At 42.9% G+C, this 15,103-nt stretch overlaps 1 protein-coding gene across 1 annotated transcript in view; it reads right to left on the minus strand.

Moving 5' to 3' along the window:
- Positions 1 to 1,699: 1,699 nt before the first annotated feature.
- The window catches only part of syn3 (synapsin III), a gene marked incomplete at both ends in the record, with an annotated part of 81,698 nt that continues 68,294 nt past the window's right edge, over positions 1,700 to 15,103 (minus strand). The window contains 6 exons of the mRNA XM_079236089.1: positions 1,700 to 1,823; positions 1,938 to 2,094; positions 2,967 to 3,102; positions 7,994 to 8,096; positions 8,619 to 8,693; positions 10,237 to 10,379. Of these exons, the coding sequence (XP_079092215.1) occupies positions 1,700 to 1,823; positions 1,938 to 2,094; positions 2,967 to 3,102; positions 7,994 to 8,096; positions 8,619 to 8,693; positions 10,237 to 10,379 (738 nt within the window). The remainder of the gene's footprint in view (positions 1,824 to 1,937; positions 2,095 to 2,966; positions 3,103 to 7,993; positions 8,097 to 8,618; positions 8,694 to 10,236; positions 10,380 to 15,103) is intronic.

Below are 15,103 nucleotides of genomic sequence, written 5' to 3' on the forward strand. Positions count from 1 at the left end.
TATTAAGATAGATTAAATTGCATCTTTGTCCATTTTTTTTCTGTCATTAAAACCAAATAACAATTGTGAATCTCATCTTTCAAGCAGTTAAAGGAAATACCGCTTATACCTTTCCTGGTTCTGGATACCTAAGTTAACATAGACGTTGCTTTGCTTGCTTGGGAAATTATCAAGAAATTGCAGCACCCATAAAATAAAGCGTTACCATTGCCTTTGCTGTCTTTGTAGACTGGCTGAGATCCCGAGCTTGTGTTGGTTTTCTGTGAAATACCAATTGAACTCTACTGTACTCATAACATTCACTTAACATTTACATGCAGTTCCAACGCGTGATGAAAGAGGATGTCTGTTTTGGCTACTACCATTGCAGATGTTGCATGACCAAAAACAAAAGAAATACAATAAAAGATGATAGATTTCACATTGGCTGATGAGAATAAAGGAGAAGAAAGATGTGATGTTACACAAGCAAATCTTTTTTTCCTCCATCTCAGTAGAGATTGAAGCACATTAAAAGTCTTATATTACATCCTCACTGTTCACCTTTAAACACACAGCAGTCGTCGCTATGATACAAGTCCCCTACAGAAAACACTCTGTGTGCTTTCTACGAAGCACAACACATTAAGAAGAAGAAGAAGAACTACAGGGGAAGATCTGAGCTGTGATGGAAGACGAAGGCTGTGAGCCAGTACAGCGTTTGCACCTTGTGAAACCACAAGAGGTGGGCGGGGGTTTCCTTATGTTTTTATTAAAAAGCACTTTGGTAATGTTCGGTAGAGGAGTCACCACGTAAGCCAATATGTGTCGGCTGCTGGCAAAATGCTTAAAATCGCTGGTGAACCGTGAGGATTCAGTACATTTCTCATGAGCGGACGGGAACAGTTTTAAATAAGAATATTGCCTTAGACATCTTCAAACAGTTTGGAAGCTGTGCATCAATTAAAGTAAACATTTAAATAAATGTACTTTCAGAAATAAATATAAAGATATATATATATATATATATATATAAACTAAAAGGAAAGAACCCAATAATGAACAGTTTCACTAGTTGGACAAACAGAATGCAGAACAACGACTATACACCAAGCAGTGTGAGCTAGATGATCATTTACCACGAGAAAGGCCAACCTGCCATCAGCTGACTGCTGATCTAAATTCAAGGGGACATTGATGTTGCTATGGATGCTTTTAAACTCAGTTTAACTTCAAACACACCAAAAATAATGGCTTGGTTGACGCGTATGTGGGTTTATTTCTGCATCTGTTCATGAACAGCAAAAATAAAACCGACATAATCATCAATCTGAGTAAAAGTTGCAGAAATTTGAATGGGATCTGGTTTGATTCTGCGCCCGCACGGACATCCTATAACTCTCTAAAACCTCCGTGAGGAAGACAAATGCAAATAGGTCCATTTAAAGTTCCACATCTTCGGCGCACACCGTAGCCGTGACCTATAAACTCAGACATCTGTTGGCCTTTCTAGTGATAGATTGATCATTGATCTGAGGAGAGAGGGTTGCACCAGGCGGTAAACTTCACAAACAGTGAGAAGGAAAGAGAAGGAACAGGAAGCGGAGGCTCTGAGGAGGAGGAGGGAGACTCCAGAACAGATTAACCTGTCAGGTTTTTTTTTCTTTCAAACCTGACAACTGACAGAAAGAGGAAGCTTCTGGGAGAGGAGGGGGAGCTTTTAGTCGGAGAAGAGGCTGGCGAAGGACTGTCGGAGGCTGCGGATGGTCTCGGCTTTGGCCTCATCGTCGGTCAGGCTTCCGCGTAACGTCTCTGTGAAGGTGTTGGTCAGTGACTGGGATTTGCTGAAGAGAAACAAACACAAGAATAAACACTTGGACATCTTAAATAGCTATTTGGCTCAGTAACGTTATACTGATGGTGTCACTGTATCAGTGGGAGCATCAGTGTGGACGCACTTCAGCTGTGGTGACTGTTTCTGAGCTCCAGGCCCGGAGGCGGCGGGGATGGGCCCGGGCTGGAAGGCCTGGCTGGGGGAGGTGGTGGCTGATCGGGCTCGCTGAGGTGAACCCTGGGCCGACTGGGAGGGAGAGGCGGAAGCAGAGCGGTGTCCTCCTGCAGTAGGTACACACACATTACACACTGCAGCAAGCCCTCCGTTGCAGTAATACACAAACAACAACAACGACGACAAAAAAGTGTCTCCTACCTCGCCTGGGCTGTGTGGTCTGTGGATGAAGAATGATACAGCGATATCAGGGCAGTGAATGAGATTTAAAAAAGGTTTATGCATGTAGGAGCTAACGGTACACTAGCTGAGCAGAACTGTACACACAAGCATCTTTCACTTCACACAAGGCTCGACACATTATGTATCACTGCAATACAATAACTAAAGATAAGTTATATATCAATTATATAGATGTTGAGATTCAAATGCAGCATTAGAAGTAATGCTATAAAAGTAGTTAATGTCTCAAGTTTTTTTTATATTAGATTTTATTTGACTAGCTGTTCAATTGCATATATTTAATATTTTATTAATATCAGTTCTGTTTTATTTTGCAACATGAATGTCAAAATGTTACCTCACTGGCCTTAATGGTAGCTATGACCCAGAATGTACATATATATATACATATATATATGTATGTGTGTATATATATATATACGTATGTATATATATAGACTTTCTGTCTGATATATACATATATATATACATGTATATGTATATATATATATATATATATGTATACATATATATAAAGCATGATGTGGTAAAACAAGTAGTAACATATGTAGTAGCAGTCAACAGCAGCAGTAGAAGTATTACCAATGTTAATACAGGTGGCATTTAAACTAGAATTCGGGATTGTACAAAACATATTAGTGGGCAGAGGTTAAGGAAAGAAGGAACCTACTGCAATGTCTCCTTGAGCTGAGGGTTGGCTAGTCTGACCAACCTTTACACATAAGTCAGATATAACGTACCTTGACAGAGGAAGGCTGAGGTGTGGCTACTCCCAGCAGCACCTGGGCCATCTTATTGATGACCAGCTCTGTGATCAGCTGCTTATCCTCCTCCACGTGCTCACCGATCAGAGGCATGGAGCTGTCCATCACCTGCGGAGACAGAAAAACAGCCAATCAGGGTCCTGAAGTGCTGACATTACTCCACTAGGTGGCAGTATTAGACCTTTTATCATGAAGATGTGTCGCAGTCAGACCCCGAATGATGTCGGTGACAATGGACTCTGTGGTGCTTTGCCAGCAATGATGAGTCATCTTCACAGCGATCGCACACACAACAATGTTCCCCGCAAGTGGTTTTGCCATTGTGTTCAGACAATATAAGCTATGCAACACTCTGCTGGCCTCTAATATAATTTATTGCCGGATGCCCTGAGCCTGACACTGACTTTTCTGTTTGTTCCCATGCTCTCTCCTACTTCTCAGAAAGCCCCTTGTCCTGGATCGGCCCCGCTTAATCCTGTCAGTCGAAAAGCAGCAAACCAGTTCAGCAGTTGTTGTTTTTAAATGGAGGGTCTGAGACCCTGCAGATGGACACAGAATGGACAAAATAGAACGTTCTGTCTGATTGTTAAAATCCTCTGATAATAAATCAAATGAACCAAAGTAAAAAGACAGTAGCTAAGTGTGTATGTACGTATGTTGAGAGCGACTGTCCCATTCTCCATTTAAAGCAGTAGACAAACTGAATAGTTATATTCGAACACACAAATCTCATCTTTCAAATGATCAGCTATTTCTCTGTGCCTTCCTCTGATGGGCCAAAAAGGGGGCCAGTGAGCAGCAGATTAAAAAAAAAGCGACTCCGTTCGTAAATATTATGTTGCCGGGGTATGACTTGGAAGGGCACAGACCACATCCATTGCCGTACACAAGAAATTCCCACCAGTTGCGCTCACATGCATGTACACGTGTGCTGCAGAGCCGCGGAGCACATGGTGCATTCGGAGACCAAAACAAACAGGGAGCAGAGCAGTGTGACGGATGAGGCTGCCGCACCGCGCCCCCGGCCACAGGCCGTAAACATGTGCTCATCCTGCATGCGCCGCAGGGACTCCAAGCAAACCACACTGCACCCGCTAGTTCCACTGAAGGGGCTTCCTCTTCTCTCTGGTTGAAGTTGTTTTCATGTGTGACATCAATTCCAGGCAAGCTGTGTTTTGGTCGATCGAAAATCGCGTGACTTTTGACATTACAAGACACTACTGATGTATCCAGAGACTTTGCAGAAACAGGGACCTATTGTTGCTCAGGCATAAACAGTGTCCACATAGAGAGGGGTCAATAACACAAATGATGATATTTCACAATATATTGTTCAGCCATCTTCTGGAACTTGCTCTCTTTGCTACAGTCTGTGAAAGAGAAAGTATTTTATGTACTCTGCAGAGTATATAAAAGTTCCATCCAATAAAACACGACATAGATTTTGGTGAGAGCGAGCCAAACCGTCCCTGACCGAGTCTCATTCAGGTCCCGTTAGTTGGGCCGGCCTGTTTCATGTGGGAAAGACGACAAACCACGAAATAAAATTAAAATCTTTACTGGGACCTGATTTATTTTTCATACATGCTTAAATTGAATGAATCCAGATTAAAATCCAAACTGTGCTTTTCTGCTTTTGCTATTCTGTCCTTTGTTTTTCAGAGGAGCTGGAGATCCAACCTCGTGGGTTAATACTGTTCCACACGAAACCACGACCAATACCAGAGAAGCCTTCCTGTTCTGTGTGTACCCAGCCTCTTGGCGGGGACTCGGTGGGGCGTGGCTCTGCGTTTTGGCCGGTTGAGTCATTACCACAGGGGACTGAGCCGAGGCCTGGCAGGCGACCGGCGGGCCTCGCTTCAAACGGCGTGCGGTGGCAAGCAGAGCCGGGATCCACCCTGTTGATTTATGGTGATACGGAGTCATCTAGCAGAAGACCGGGGCTGCCACTGGCCTGTTCAGCACTGGAACACAGAGGTGTTGTTCTGCACTTTTTTAATTGAGCTGCAGTGTGCTGTCTGGACAATGTACCCGGCTGCATGGGAGAGTTCACTGAGCACAACATGTGGAATGAGAAAATGATGGGGCAGACGCGGGTTCAGGGATGGGCTTTCCAACGTTTGTATTCCTCCCTCCTGCTGGTTTAATGCTTTTCATGATTCACTCAAAGATGAAAAAGAGTTAAAGATCATTTCAAAATAAAAGCCCAATAAGTTTATCTTATTGAGTATATGTGCATTATTAAACTCCATTTAAGAGCTCCAGTATGACACTTTTCATTTTGTAAAGCAAACTCGCGGCGTGGTTTTGAGTCAAATCGTGTCATATGCGTGCTGTCTCAATCCCATCAATTTGTCATGTGATGTCGTGGCTTTAAAAAAGGCCCCGTGCTCTTTCCAACTTGTCACTCTCTGTTAATATCATGTGCCAAAAAATGCCCGCCATGGCTGTGCTCTAATGTAATGTGACATCCTGCCATCTGTGTCATATGGCAGATCTTATTATGATATATTATACCAGTGGTAAAAAAGTATTGAGATCCTTCAATTCAATATACGTATTACATTTTAAGTGAAAGACCTGCATTCATCATTTTGGACAGATTCATGAGCAGCAAAATGTCCTGTAAATAAGGTGAACAAATGGTCCCTATCAAAGTGTTACATCATCATGTACTGGTGTATTATTAGTAATTAATTAATTAAAAAGAGTATTTTAATGTTAACAATGCATGATATTTTCGAGGTTTGACTTTGAAGAATCTTCTTTAAAGTAACGAGCAGCAGCCGTATTTAAAACAAATGAAATACGACCGCATGTGTCAATCATGTTTACACACCAACTCTGAGAATGTCATTCGCCGTTTAAGTTTTCGTGATAGGTCCTATTTTCTTGTCTTTGTCTCCCAGGACAAAGCTCTTTACGACAAATACAGAGATGCGGAATTTAAACAACTAGAAAAAGAGCTGATAGCAAAAACAGATTGGAATCGGGGACGGTAGGTACTGATCGCAAAACATAGGATGTACGACTGTGCTCTAGTTAGCTAGACGATAGCTTCTTGCTCGTGCCCTTTATGCATTAGCCCCGTTTGAGACTAGCGCTATCCATCCTATTGTGAATGTTCCCTGCGAAAAGGATAATAAAACGCTTTGCACTCATTGCAATCATTCCTGTTGAATGACGCATGAAAAAACAAAAAACTACGGACTTGGTGTGACAACACTAGCAGCCACACACACACTAGAAGCTCTGTTAGCATTGTGTGAAGTTAGCATGCAAACATGCTCATGCTGACAATGCTAACATGTTTCAAATGTTCAGTTTAGTCTGTTAGCATGTTAGCTGTTGCCAATTCGCACTGAACACAAAATACAGCTGCGCATGATGGGATGGGAGTCGGCTAACGCAAGTGTTGGAAGTTTTTGGACAAATTGAAATGTTGACCCGATGATAACACTATATGGAGAGTAAAGTGATTCCCAGAGTGAGGAGAATTCAGCCCGAGTCCCGTTATTACTGTGTCATCTCACGTCATGTCCGTTCTCTTCTGTCACATTGCCGTGTCGTATAATTAGCGCCATGTCATTTTGACGCTGTGTCACGCTGTTGTGGGATACCATGTCTTGTCTCTGCATGTTTTCAGAAAACGGACACAAAGCCGGAGGTTTCTCCACGTTATACCGGCTGCGGCAAACTGTTAATGAAGTGCCTCTGAGCAGCTCATTACTTTTCATTAGGGAGAGGTGTCATGGCTGATGTCTTTGTCTGGGACAAAAAACAGATTCCCACTGTGATGGACCGGCAAGTTCTTCCCTGTCGCGGTTAATTAAATTCCATCGTGCTGAAGGGTTAGAGGGAGAGAACGAGATAGAGCGGACGAAGAGGAGGATGATGAGGAAGAGGAGGAGGAGGAAGAGGAGGAGGAAGTGTTGTTCGTCAGAGAGAACATTGTTACTCGACTGTGTCACCAGTTTCTCTGTCCTCACAGTCCGGCTATAACAGCACGCATCTCCGGGGAGCTGGGAGATATTTCCTGCGATTGAGTTTAAAAAAAGAGGCTTATTTTCTCACTGCTGACCTCACCCAGCGTGTAGATAGAGAGAAGTGCGAAGTCATGGACGCGAGCTAAATATGGGCACATCAGGCGTCCCGGATCGGCCTGTTTCCTCAGATTTGAAGACACAGGAGGCCATGATGGAAAAACAAAACTGATTAAAGAACTATTTCTCTTCTCTCCTGGGTATAATCCTGAAAGTAAAACCCCCCCACCCCTTTTGAAGGCAATGCTATGATTCATTAACAGGTTTTTTTTAAATGTGCCGGTAGAGAATGTGGCAGCAACATAATACTGATAGCAGACTAAGACGTAATTCCCTTTGAGATGAAACAAGTCATGCCTCTAGTCTCTGATTAGAGCAGCTTTAACAAACTGTGACACGGACCCTTCAATGCATTCACAGCATCGGAGGCCCGATTGGGAAGCGATCCCCGTCTCAGGCAGCGCTACCGCCATGCTCGTCCCGTTGGGGGAATGAAACGACTAATCTGAACGAAAGGAAAACCTCCATCAGACCGCTTGTGTCAGGTCACGCAACAGCCACTTTATTTGTGTACAAACTGGAAACGGCAAACCCAAAATAATCCGGCTGTGTTGATGAGTCAACCGCCGACTCCCGATGTTTTCTTTCTCCTGCCCGTGTTTGGGCTACAGACTAATCATTCTTTCAAGGATCGGATGGTCATGTGCCATCAAGTCTGGCGACACCCTTCCCTGTTGACTTGGAGCATATAAATATTATCAGCAGGGAAGGAGACTGAACCGGGGTAGCGTTCACACTGAATTGCGGTTTTATCAGAACAGGTCCACAAATTAAAAAATACGTTTAAATTGATAGATTTGAGTGTTCTAACAATACACTAAAGGTGCAAAATATTAGACTAAAGTTTAGACTAAATATTAGACTAAAGTTGGGGGTTATTGTGAAGACAAACTGACCTCGATGATATAGTCGTTGCCGTCTTTTCCGTGGACGGCCTTCACCGCACAGATGTCGAGGCCACCAAACATCTCCGCGCAGGAGTCCACCCACAGCCGATATCTGGAACACAGTAAACAACATCTGTTCAACCAATCTCTGGAGATACAATGGACTTCACAGGGGTCATAGTTACAAATAAAATGGAACTACAATTCTTTAAAAGTGGAATTATCGCCTCACGGCCTCAGGTTGCAGTTTACATCCATGTCTGTCCAAAATGTCATGACTTCATCATTTTATCCTGTTAGACATTCGTGTGAAATCGTCTTAATTAGTATATAGATTCTTCACGTGTTTTCTGAGGTCACAGCGACCTTTAACCTCCAGACTCTAATCAGTTTGATCTTGAGTTCAAGTGGAGATTTGTGCCACATTTGAGGAGATTACCCTCAAGGTGCACCCGAGATACGACATTCACAGGGATCGGAGAGCCGTGAGGTCACAGGGAGCTTGACCTTTAACCACCAAAATATGTTCAGTTCATCCTTGAGTCCAGGTATCAAATTTGCAGAACCCCAAAAAACGTAACGATCAGAGACGTCTTCAAAGGTATAACAGACACAAAAGTCTGACTCGGCTCACCTGTCGGTCATTGCAATCTGTTCCAACATGGCAGAGCCTGTGTTTGCCTTCCAGTTCCCAGAGATGGACGTTCTCCTGAAAATCAAAGAACACCATTGAGAAATGAATCGGCCAGCCTCCGGTTAGAAAGCCCCACCAAGACGTGGTCGCTGAAGAGAAAATCTCATGGGAGAAGTTATCGGTTCATCAGTGATGGTGATCGCCATCCACACCTACATCATGTTTGTGTCGGGGACATTTAAAGACGTGCTTTCATGGTGAGGCCGGGGGGAAACCAGATGAGATAAGGTCTGGCCACTCTGTTCCTCTGCTGTTGGTCAAGTCATTGTTTAGACACGGAGACTTGAAAGTTAAGAGGGTGTTGACTCATATTTTGTGTTGCAATACGCTCGGCCACATTTACAGAATGTCTCTTACTTCCAAATGGGTGTGGGTTTTTTTAAAGGGAGGAATGGGACCATGACTTTTTGAGAGTGCCGACATCTCAGAATGGAGAAAACAAAACGGGGGCAGAATCATGAGATGAAGTGCTCTTCTGCTGTGCTGTCCTCCATGTCTGCGAAGGTAGATCCCTGGACATTTATATATATATATATATATATATATATATATATATATATACACATATAATGTACGCAGACAAACCTACAAAGTTGTTTATGACAGGTCAACGATGCTTATTAAATCACATTTTAACTTCAACTTACAGGACAGTAACTTAACTTTTTATTATGACTGGATGTGACGTAATGTATAATATAATGTGATGTTATTTTTACTTAGTATATCATCACTCTTTTTGGCTGCTCAAAGCACCCGTACCGTAACACCAAGAATAGACAGATCCGAGGTTTGACCGCCGTCTCATTTTTTCTGCTGCTGCACATTAAGGAATGTGAGGTTTTGGTGCTGTGAGTTTATTTACTCCTTGACAGTATAATCTACCAAAATAAAGGAAAAAAAAAACCTTGGCCTGGCTCGGTATGCCACTGTGCATCCAACTTCACAGACATGGAGGACAGGAGAGCACGGCTGTGTGAATATTTTCTACAAGTGAAAGTTTCATCGTACAAGTTGTCTTGTGTATCAGCGGCTACATGTTGGACTGGCCTGATTTTGGCACCACCGGCTTTACTACAAACTACTTCACTGTACGGACATATTCTCGGACAACTTTATGAAACCTCATGGCGGTCAAATACACTTAAACAAAGTGAGTCAGGTCAACGGTACTTTGTCACTCATTTTCTACACCATGTTGTTTTCTCTCAATTATATACCAAGTTCCTTTCAGTAACACTGAAGCGGCTTGTACGAGTGATTTAGGAGCACCAATCTGCTCAAATTCTTTATTTGCTTGTACGAGTACAACTTAAATTACACTTCATAATTAGGTTGACATCATCCTGTTTGACTCGGCTATTTGAATTATAGACTTATATAACTATAGTGCTTTTTCAGAGGGTTTTCAACTCTGACAAGAAGAAAATGTAATTTCTGATGTGAAAGTGGCCAAAACTAAAGATACTAGCTTCATAAGCAGCTTCAATGTCTTCAGTGTTGGTGGAGAACATACAGTAACACACATGTACGATGCCGCTGGTGTGAAACGTCTTACATGTACGCCTTGTAGTTGTTGCCGATCTTCTGGATGCGGATGTCGTACTTGGACAGGACGTAGGGCTCGGTGGTGGCGTAGGTCCCGGCCAGAGCCACCACGCTGGTGATGTCCTGGAAGTCCTGTTGGTTTTCCACTTTGATCTGCGGGAGAGACGCCACTCGTTAGCGAGCGGCTAGCTAAAAAGAGCCGGTGGCCGCTTGGAATCCCACAGGAATTTCACACTTGTGCACCGGCGGGATAATGAAGGGTCCCTGGATGGAAACATTGCCACGGGACGACTTTGAACTGCGTCAACTCGATCCCATCAAGTGATTGAGAGGAAGCGGTGTGATGGGAACAAAGCAAAAAACAAAACATGGCTCTTACGCCACTGTAACATTTGTATAATTGGGTAACGAGGATGTGCGACATTGAAACATGGGACATAAACTAGCTACCTCTCAGAGGTTGTCTACAAGATCCTAATGTATTTTTTAATCTACACTCTATCTTGTATACAGGAGCGCTCATTGGCCTTAATCTGAAGTCTTCTTTGTCTCATCTGTGGATGACGTGACCCTGATACACAGATTTATGAGGTGTGTTCCATCAGGTCATGGGAAACGGGGCATCTTAGAGGACAAACTCATTCATCACTTTCAATATTTGGGAAACTGTCACAACTCGGTGTCGAAGATGCGAAATGATTCAGTCCAGAGCTTCCACTCACTCACCATCGCTCTCACTGGTAGCATCCAAAACCACAGAGAGAAACCAGGAAGCCCTGTTTTTTGTTTTTATCTCTGGGATTTCAACTCGCCACTGTGTTTTGCTCTTCTGAAGGTGAGTTTAAATGAACTTAGTGGGTGTAAAGGTCATCAACTCACTCTGAAATGGTATGGAAATGTGATTGTTAGTTGCCTGTTGATCTAAACTAGGCTTCAAGTCCTTTCTAATGGTGTACAGGGGACACTAGTTTTGCCTCATATGAAAACATGCAGTACGTTAGGTTGATGCCAGAGTTACATGTACGTTGCATGACTCTAATTTTGCAAAACGGTTTGCATAGTCAAAGGTTCAGTCAGAGTACCGTCTCACTGTTAGATCGACATCAAAGACAGTTGCGTCACAGATGATGTGAAATGTCACACTGATCAACATGGAGCATCGGCTGGAAAGCACAAATAAAGATTAAGACACTTGCGACGATTTGTGAGGTCCCATGAAACATTATGACGCTGCGCTCACAAGTCTTTAAACTTCATAAACGTTCACACACAAATTGTCCGGGTGGAACAAAGGAATCCCAAAGAGCTGTTAGAAGTGGTGCTACCCTAGTCACCAAATAATGAACCAGAACCGACGGTGGGGAAACCATTAAAGCAAGAAACTGAGCAAGAGCGCCAATGGTACCAAAACAACAAAAGTAGGGATAAATGTTGAAAAGAAGCGCGGGCAGCTTTGATGGTTCATGCGGTGCAATAAATGTGTTGTCACTTTGATGGGTGATAAAAAAAGAAAACGGTTGGAACCCACATAAAAAGCTTTTCTACCACAACTCAATACATTAGTCTCTCAAATGAGCTCAGACGGCAGGCGAGCAGAAATGATTCATTCCTAAAGCTGATAAAGGACGTGTCACACCGTCATACTATAAATCTACCGTAGGAACTGTTTCTCTTCCAGCTGAAGCCAAGAGTCCAGCAGTAACATGGTACTCTACATCATTCACCGTCTGACGAAGTTAAGGCGACCTCGAATGTAAACACATCACGTGAATATGAACTGAGCTCAAAGTTAGACGTGTAGCTGTTTAGAGAGATGTCTGGAGATAATTGGTAGGGAATACTACCCACCTGTGTTCTCTCAGTACACTCAGATGTTTGCCTGCTACAGTGTTTCTAGGTCTGGTATAGCCAGCACCTTATTTTGGCTAATGTTCGCTCATGTTAGCATGCTTTACATGCTGATGGTATAACCTTTCTGCACTTGTGCGCCTGCTACGGTCGGTTTTATCACAAACAAAATTGCACAGGAACAAAAGAAGGGCAATAGAATGATAAAGCTAATTTCGCACTATGCGCTACATGGAAGTATCTACCGTTAGCCGACATTAGCTCGTGGTCGTGCCAGACCGAGGAGTTGTGAGCGTATGGAATTCAATGTTTCATCTGTAAGAGGAAGAATGTGTCATTTCTTCTTTTACAAGCAACATAGTGTTGCGTTAATAGTGCACTGAGATTTATACTTTGATGAGGTCACTCAGACCTCTTTATCATTTTCTTTTTATCTAGCTGCATCATTGTTAATTGTATATCATGTTAGCTTATAAATTACATAAAGTATGCACTACAAAGTTGTCATAAATTCAGATAACGGAGTGACTAAAGCGTGGAGGCTGAGCATGGCACTGTGCCCAATTACAGTAAACTGGCAGAAGTGGAAACATCGAAGCCAACGGAAGTGACTCACAGTTCACAACATGGCTCCACAGGTAGAACCTCACAGCTCGTGGCACGACCGGCACGCGGGAATTAAAACAAAACAAACCGAAATGATGCGAGCAGAAAGTGTAAAAGGTAGGCCAGCAGAGGTGAACCACTGGCATGGAGATGGAGGACAGCGCCTGGTGGAAAAAGCCATGTCCCACTGGTCAGTGTCCAGGCCAAAGGGCTTACACAGCTCAGTCACAGAGCCTGACTGGTTTGAAGCTATGTAATGGGGAAACTGGGTATAAAGCTTTACTCTGGTACTTGTATGTCAAGATGTTTGTCATATGAAAAGCCATGTTTAATATGTATAACCGATAAAAATGTGCATTTACATCCTTTACTCTGCGATTGGGTCCCGCTGCGTTGCTAATGGCAGCCGTAGGATGAGAAAAAGCAACAGATGACTTTATTATCAACAGAGACGCACTGTTTCCTGAGGTGAGTTTCCCTGCGTCATCATTGGGCGAGTTAAATAAAACCACAAGCACCAAACAACGAACATGTCCTCCGGCGAGGTAGAGAATAGTAATCAAGTTATTGAAGTGACTCATAATGGCACCTATAAAGCAATCTCTATTTAAAGTTTGCTATGTATCAAATTGTATCAAATTGAGTGAGGGTGTGTTGTATTACTTCTTAGCTCAACTTTCTATTTAGAACAAATTTAGAGGAAAATTTACATTAAAGTATTTTATCAAAAGTTAGATACTTTTGCTTTAATCACGTTAATGGAGCACGTATTCACTGTTATATTAATAATCATATGTTTTGTTTATTGATCATATATACTGTTTTGTAGGCCTGTGACTTTAGATTGAACTATTCCTTGTTAACTTACATATGAAACTTTGCAAACTATTCTCCAGGGTCATACGACCGGTTGGGATCTGTATGTTCCTGTTTTTAGAACATACAGATCCCTTGATCTGTCTTATGACCATGAATGCAAACCAATCTATGGACAGACGTCATGTGGGATAAGATCAGACGTCAGGAGGTCGTCTGTGGATTGTTATGTTTAGATATTTAAGAGGCTACTCTCTGCTCGTCCGGTGAGCAGTCCAGGATACGCAACGTGTTTATCATGTTGTTGTTCTTCCTTACAACAAATAAATGTCCTGATCAATGATTTTACCGCCCGGTGTCAAGTACATTTTTCTAACAAGCAGTCAATGCAGTATTGATTTAAACTACAATGTAGCACCTTTAAGTGATAATATTATATAAGCTGCGTTTTGGGAAGTAAATGTGTTATCAGCAAGCTAGAAATGCAATTTTTTTCTTCTTTTCTTATCCACTTACAAAACAATTACAAGTGTCTGTCAAAAGCGAACATATCAAAACAGCAATGACCTAAATCCCACACGTTCCTGTCCGTTCTCAGAGCTCTGTGAGGTCTGAGGGGTGAAACGAGGTCCTGCCAAGTTCCCCTCGAGCCTTATGGGAAATCCTATAGCACGTCTGGCCCCTGAACAGGAAACCAAGCCCAACCAGACAGACGAGGGGGAACAGACATACATGAAGCTGTGAATCCAAATAACTGGCAGGAGAGAGAGAGAGAGAGATACGCTTTTTTTATTGCTGTATCAAAAGCTTTTCTCTATTTGGACACAATCGCTCCTCACCGCTCATTGCTAACTATGTAATCAACAGAGATGATAGACATCATTCTACATTTTTTTTCCAGCAATCCTGTTAGATCTTCTGAAATGGTGAGTCGTGTCAGAGCACATCCAAAGTAAACCCACCGGCGGCTTGGACTCAGACCTTATCAGCTGAGTGTCTCTCTGTGTGCCCTTCTGCCTTTGTAAGGATCAGATATCCAGTCAGTGAGAGTAAACCAGCTCCACAGCCCTGATTATAACTGGGATTGGGCCATCATGACTGATTTTGAAGATCAGCGCTTGGTCTGTGAGAGCCAGAACAAACGGGTTCAGGCTTCCCATCTTCCCGCCTGCTCTTTGAACCGCAGACCAATCAAAGCTGTCGCGATAAAAATCACGCGTTTGATTTGCACGACTGCAATCGAGACAGATCTGATTGTGAGCGCGTAATCTGAGCGGATAAACGGAGAAATCTCAACGCGTGAAGCTCGTCTGCAAAGGTCGGTTGTTGCAAGTGGGAACGCAGACTCTTTTCACCGGTGAGTTTGGGTTTTAAAAGTCCTCTGGAGTCTTCCTGGGTGAAAGGAATATTTAGACAAGTTGGGAAAGACAACAGATGAGCAGATTGATAACGCTCTCATATTTGTCTGCTGTATATGAAGCTACTTGAACATTAGGCTTTACAGCTAAGGTCCAGGTTTGAGGTTAATTTTGAAGTCTGCGATTTGAACTTTGGGTTCTGACTGAGATGAAAGAACAAATGAAAGAGTGTGAGGGTTTTTTTGTCTG

The sequence above is a fragment of the Taurulus bubalis genome (genome assembly GCF_910589615.1).
Source record: "Taurulus bubalis genome assembly, chromosome: 20".
NCBI classification, from domain to species: Eukaryota; Metazoa; Chordata; class Actinopteri; order Perciformes; family Cottidae; genus Taurulus; species Taurulus bubalis.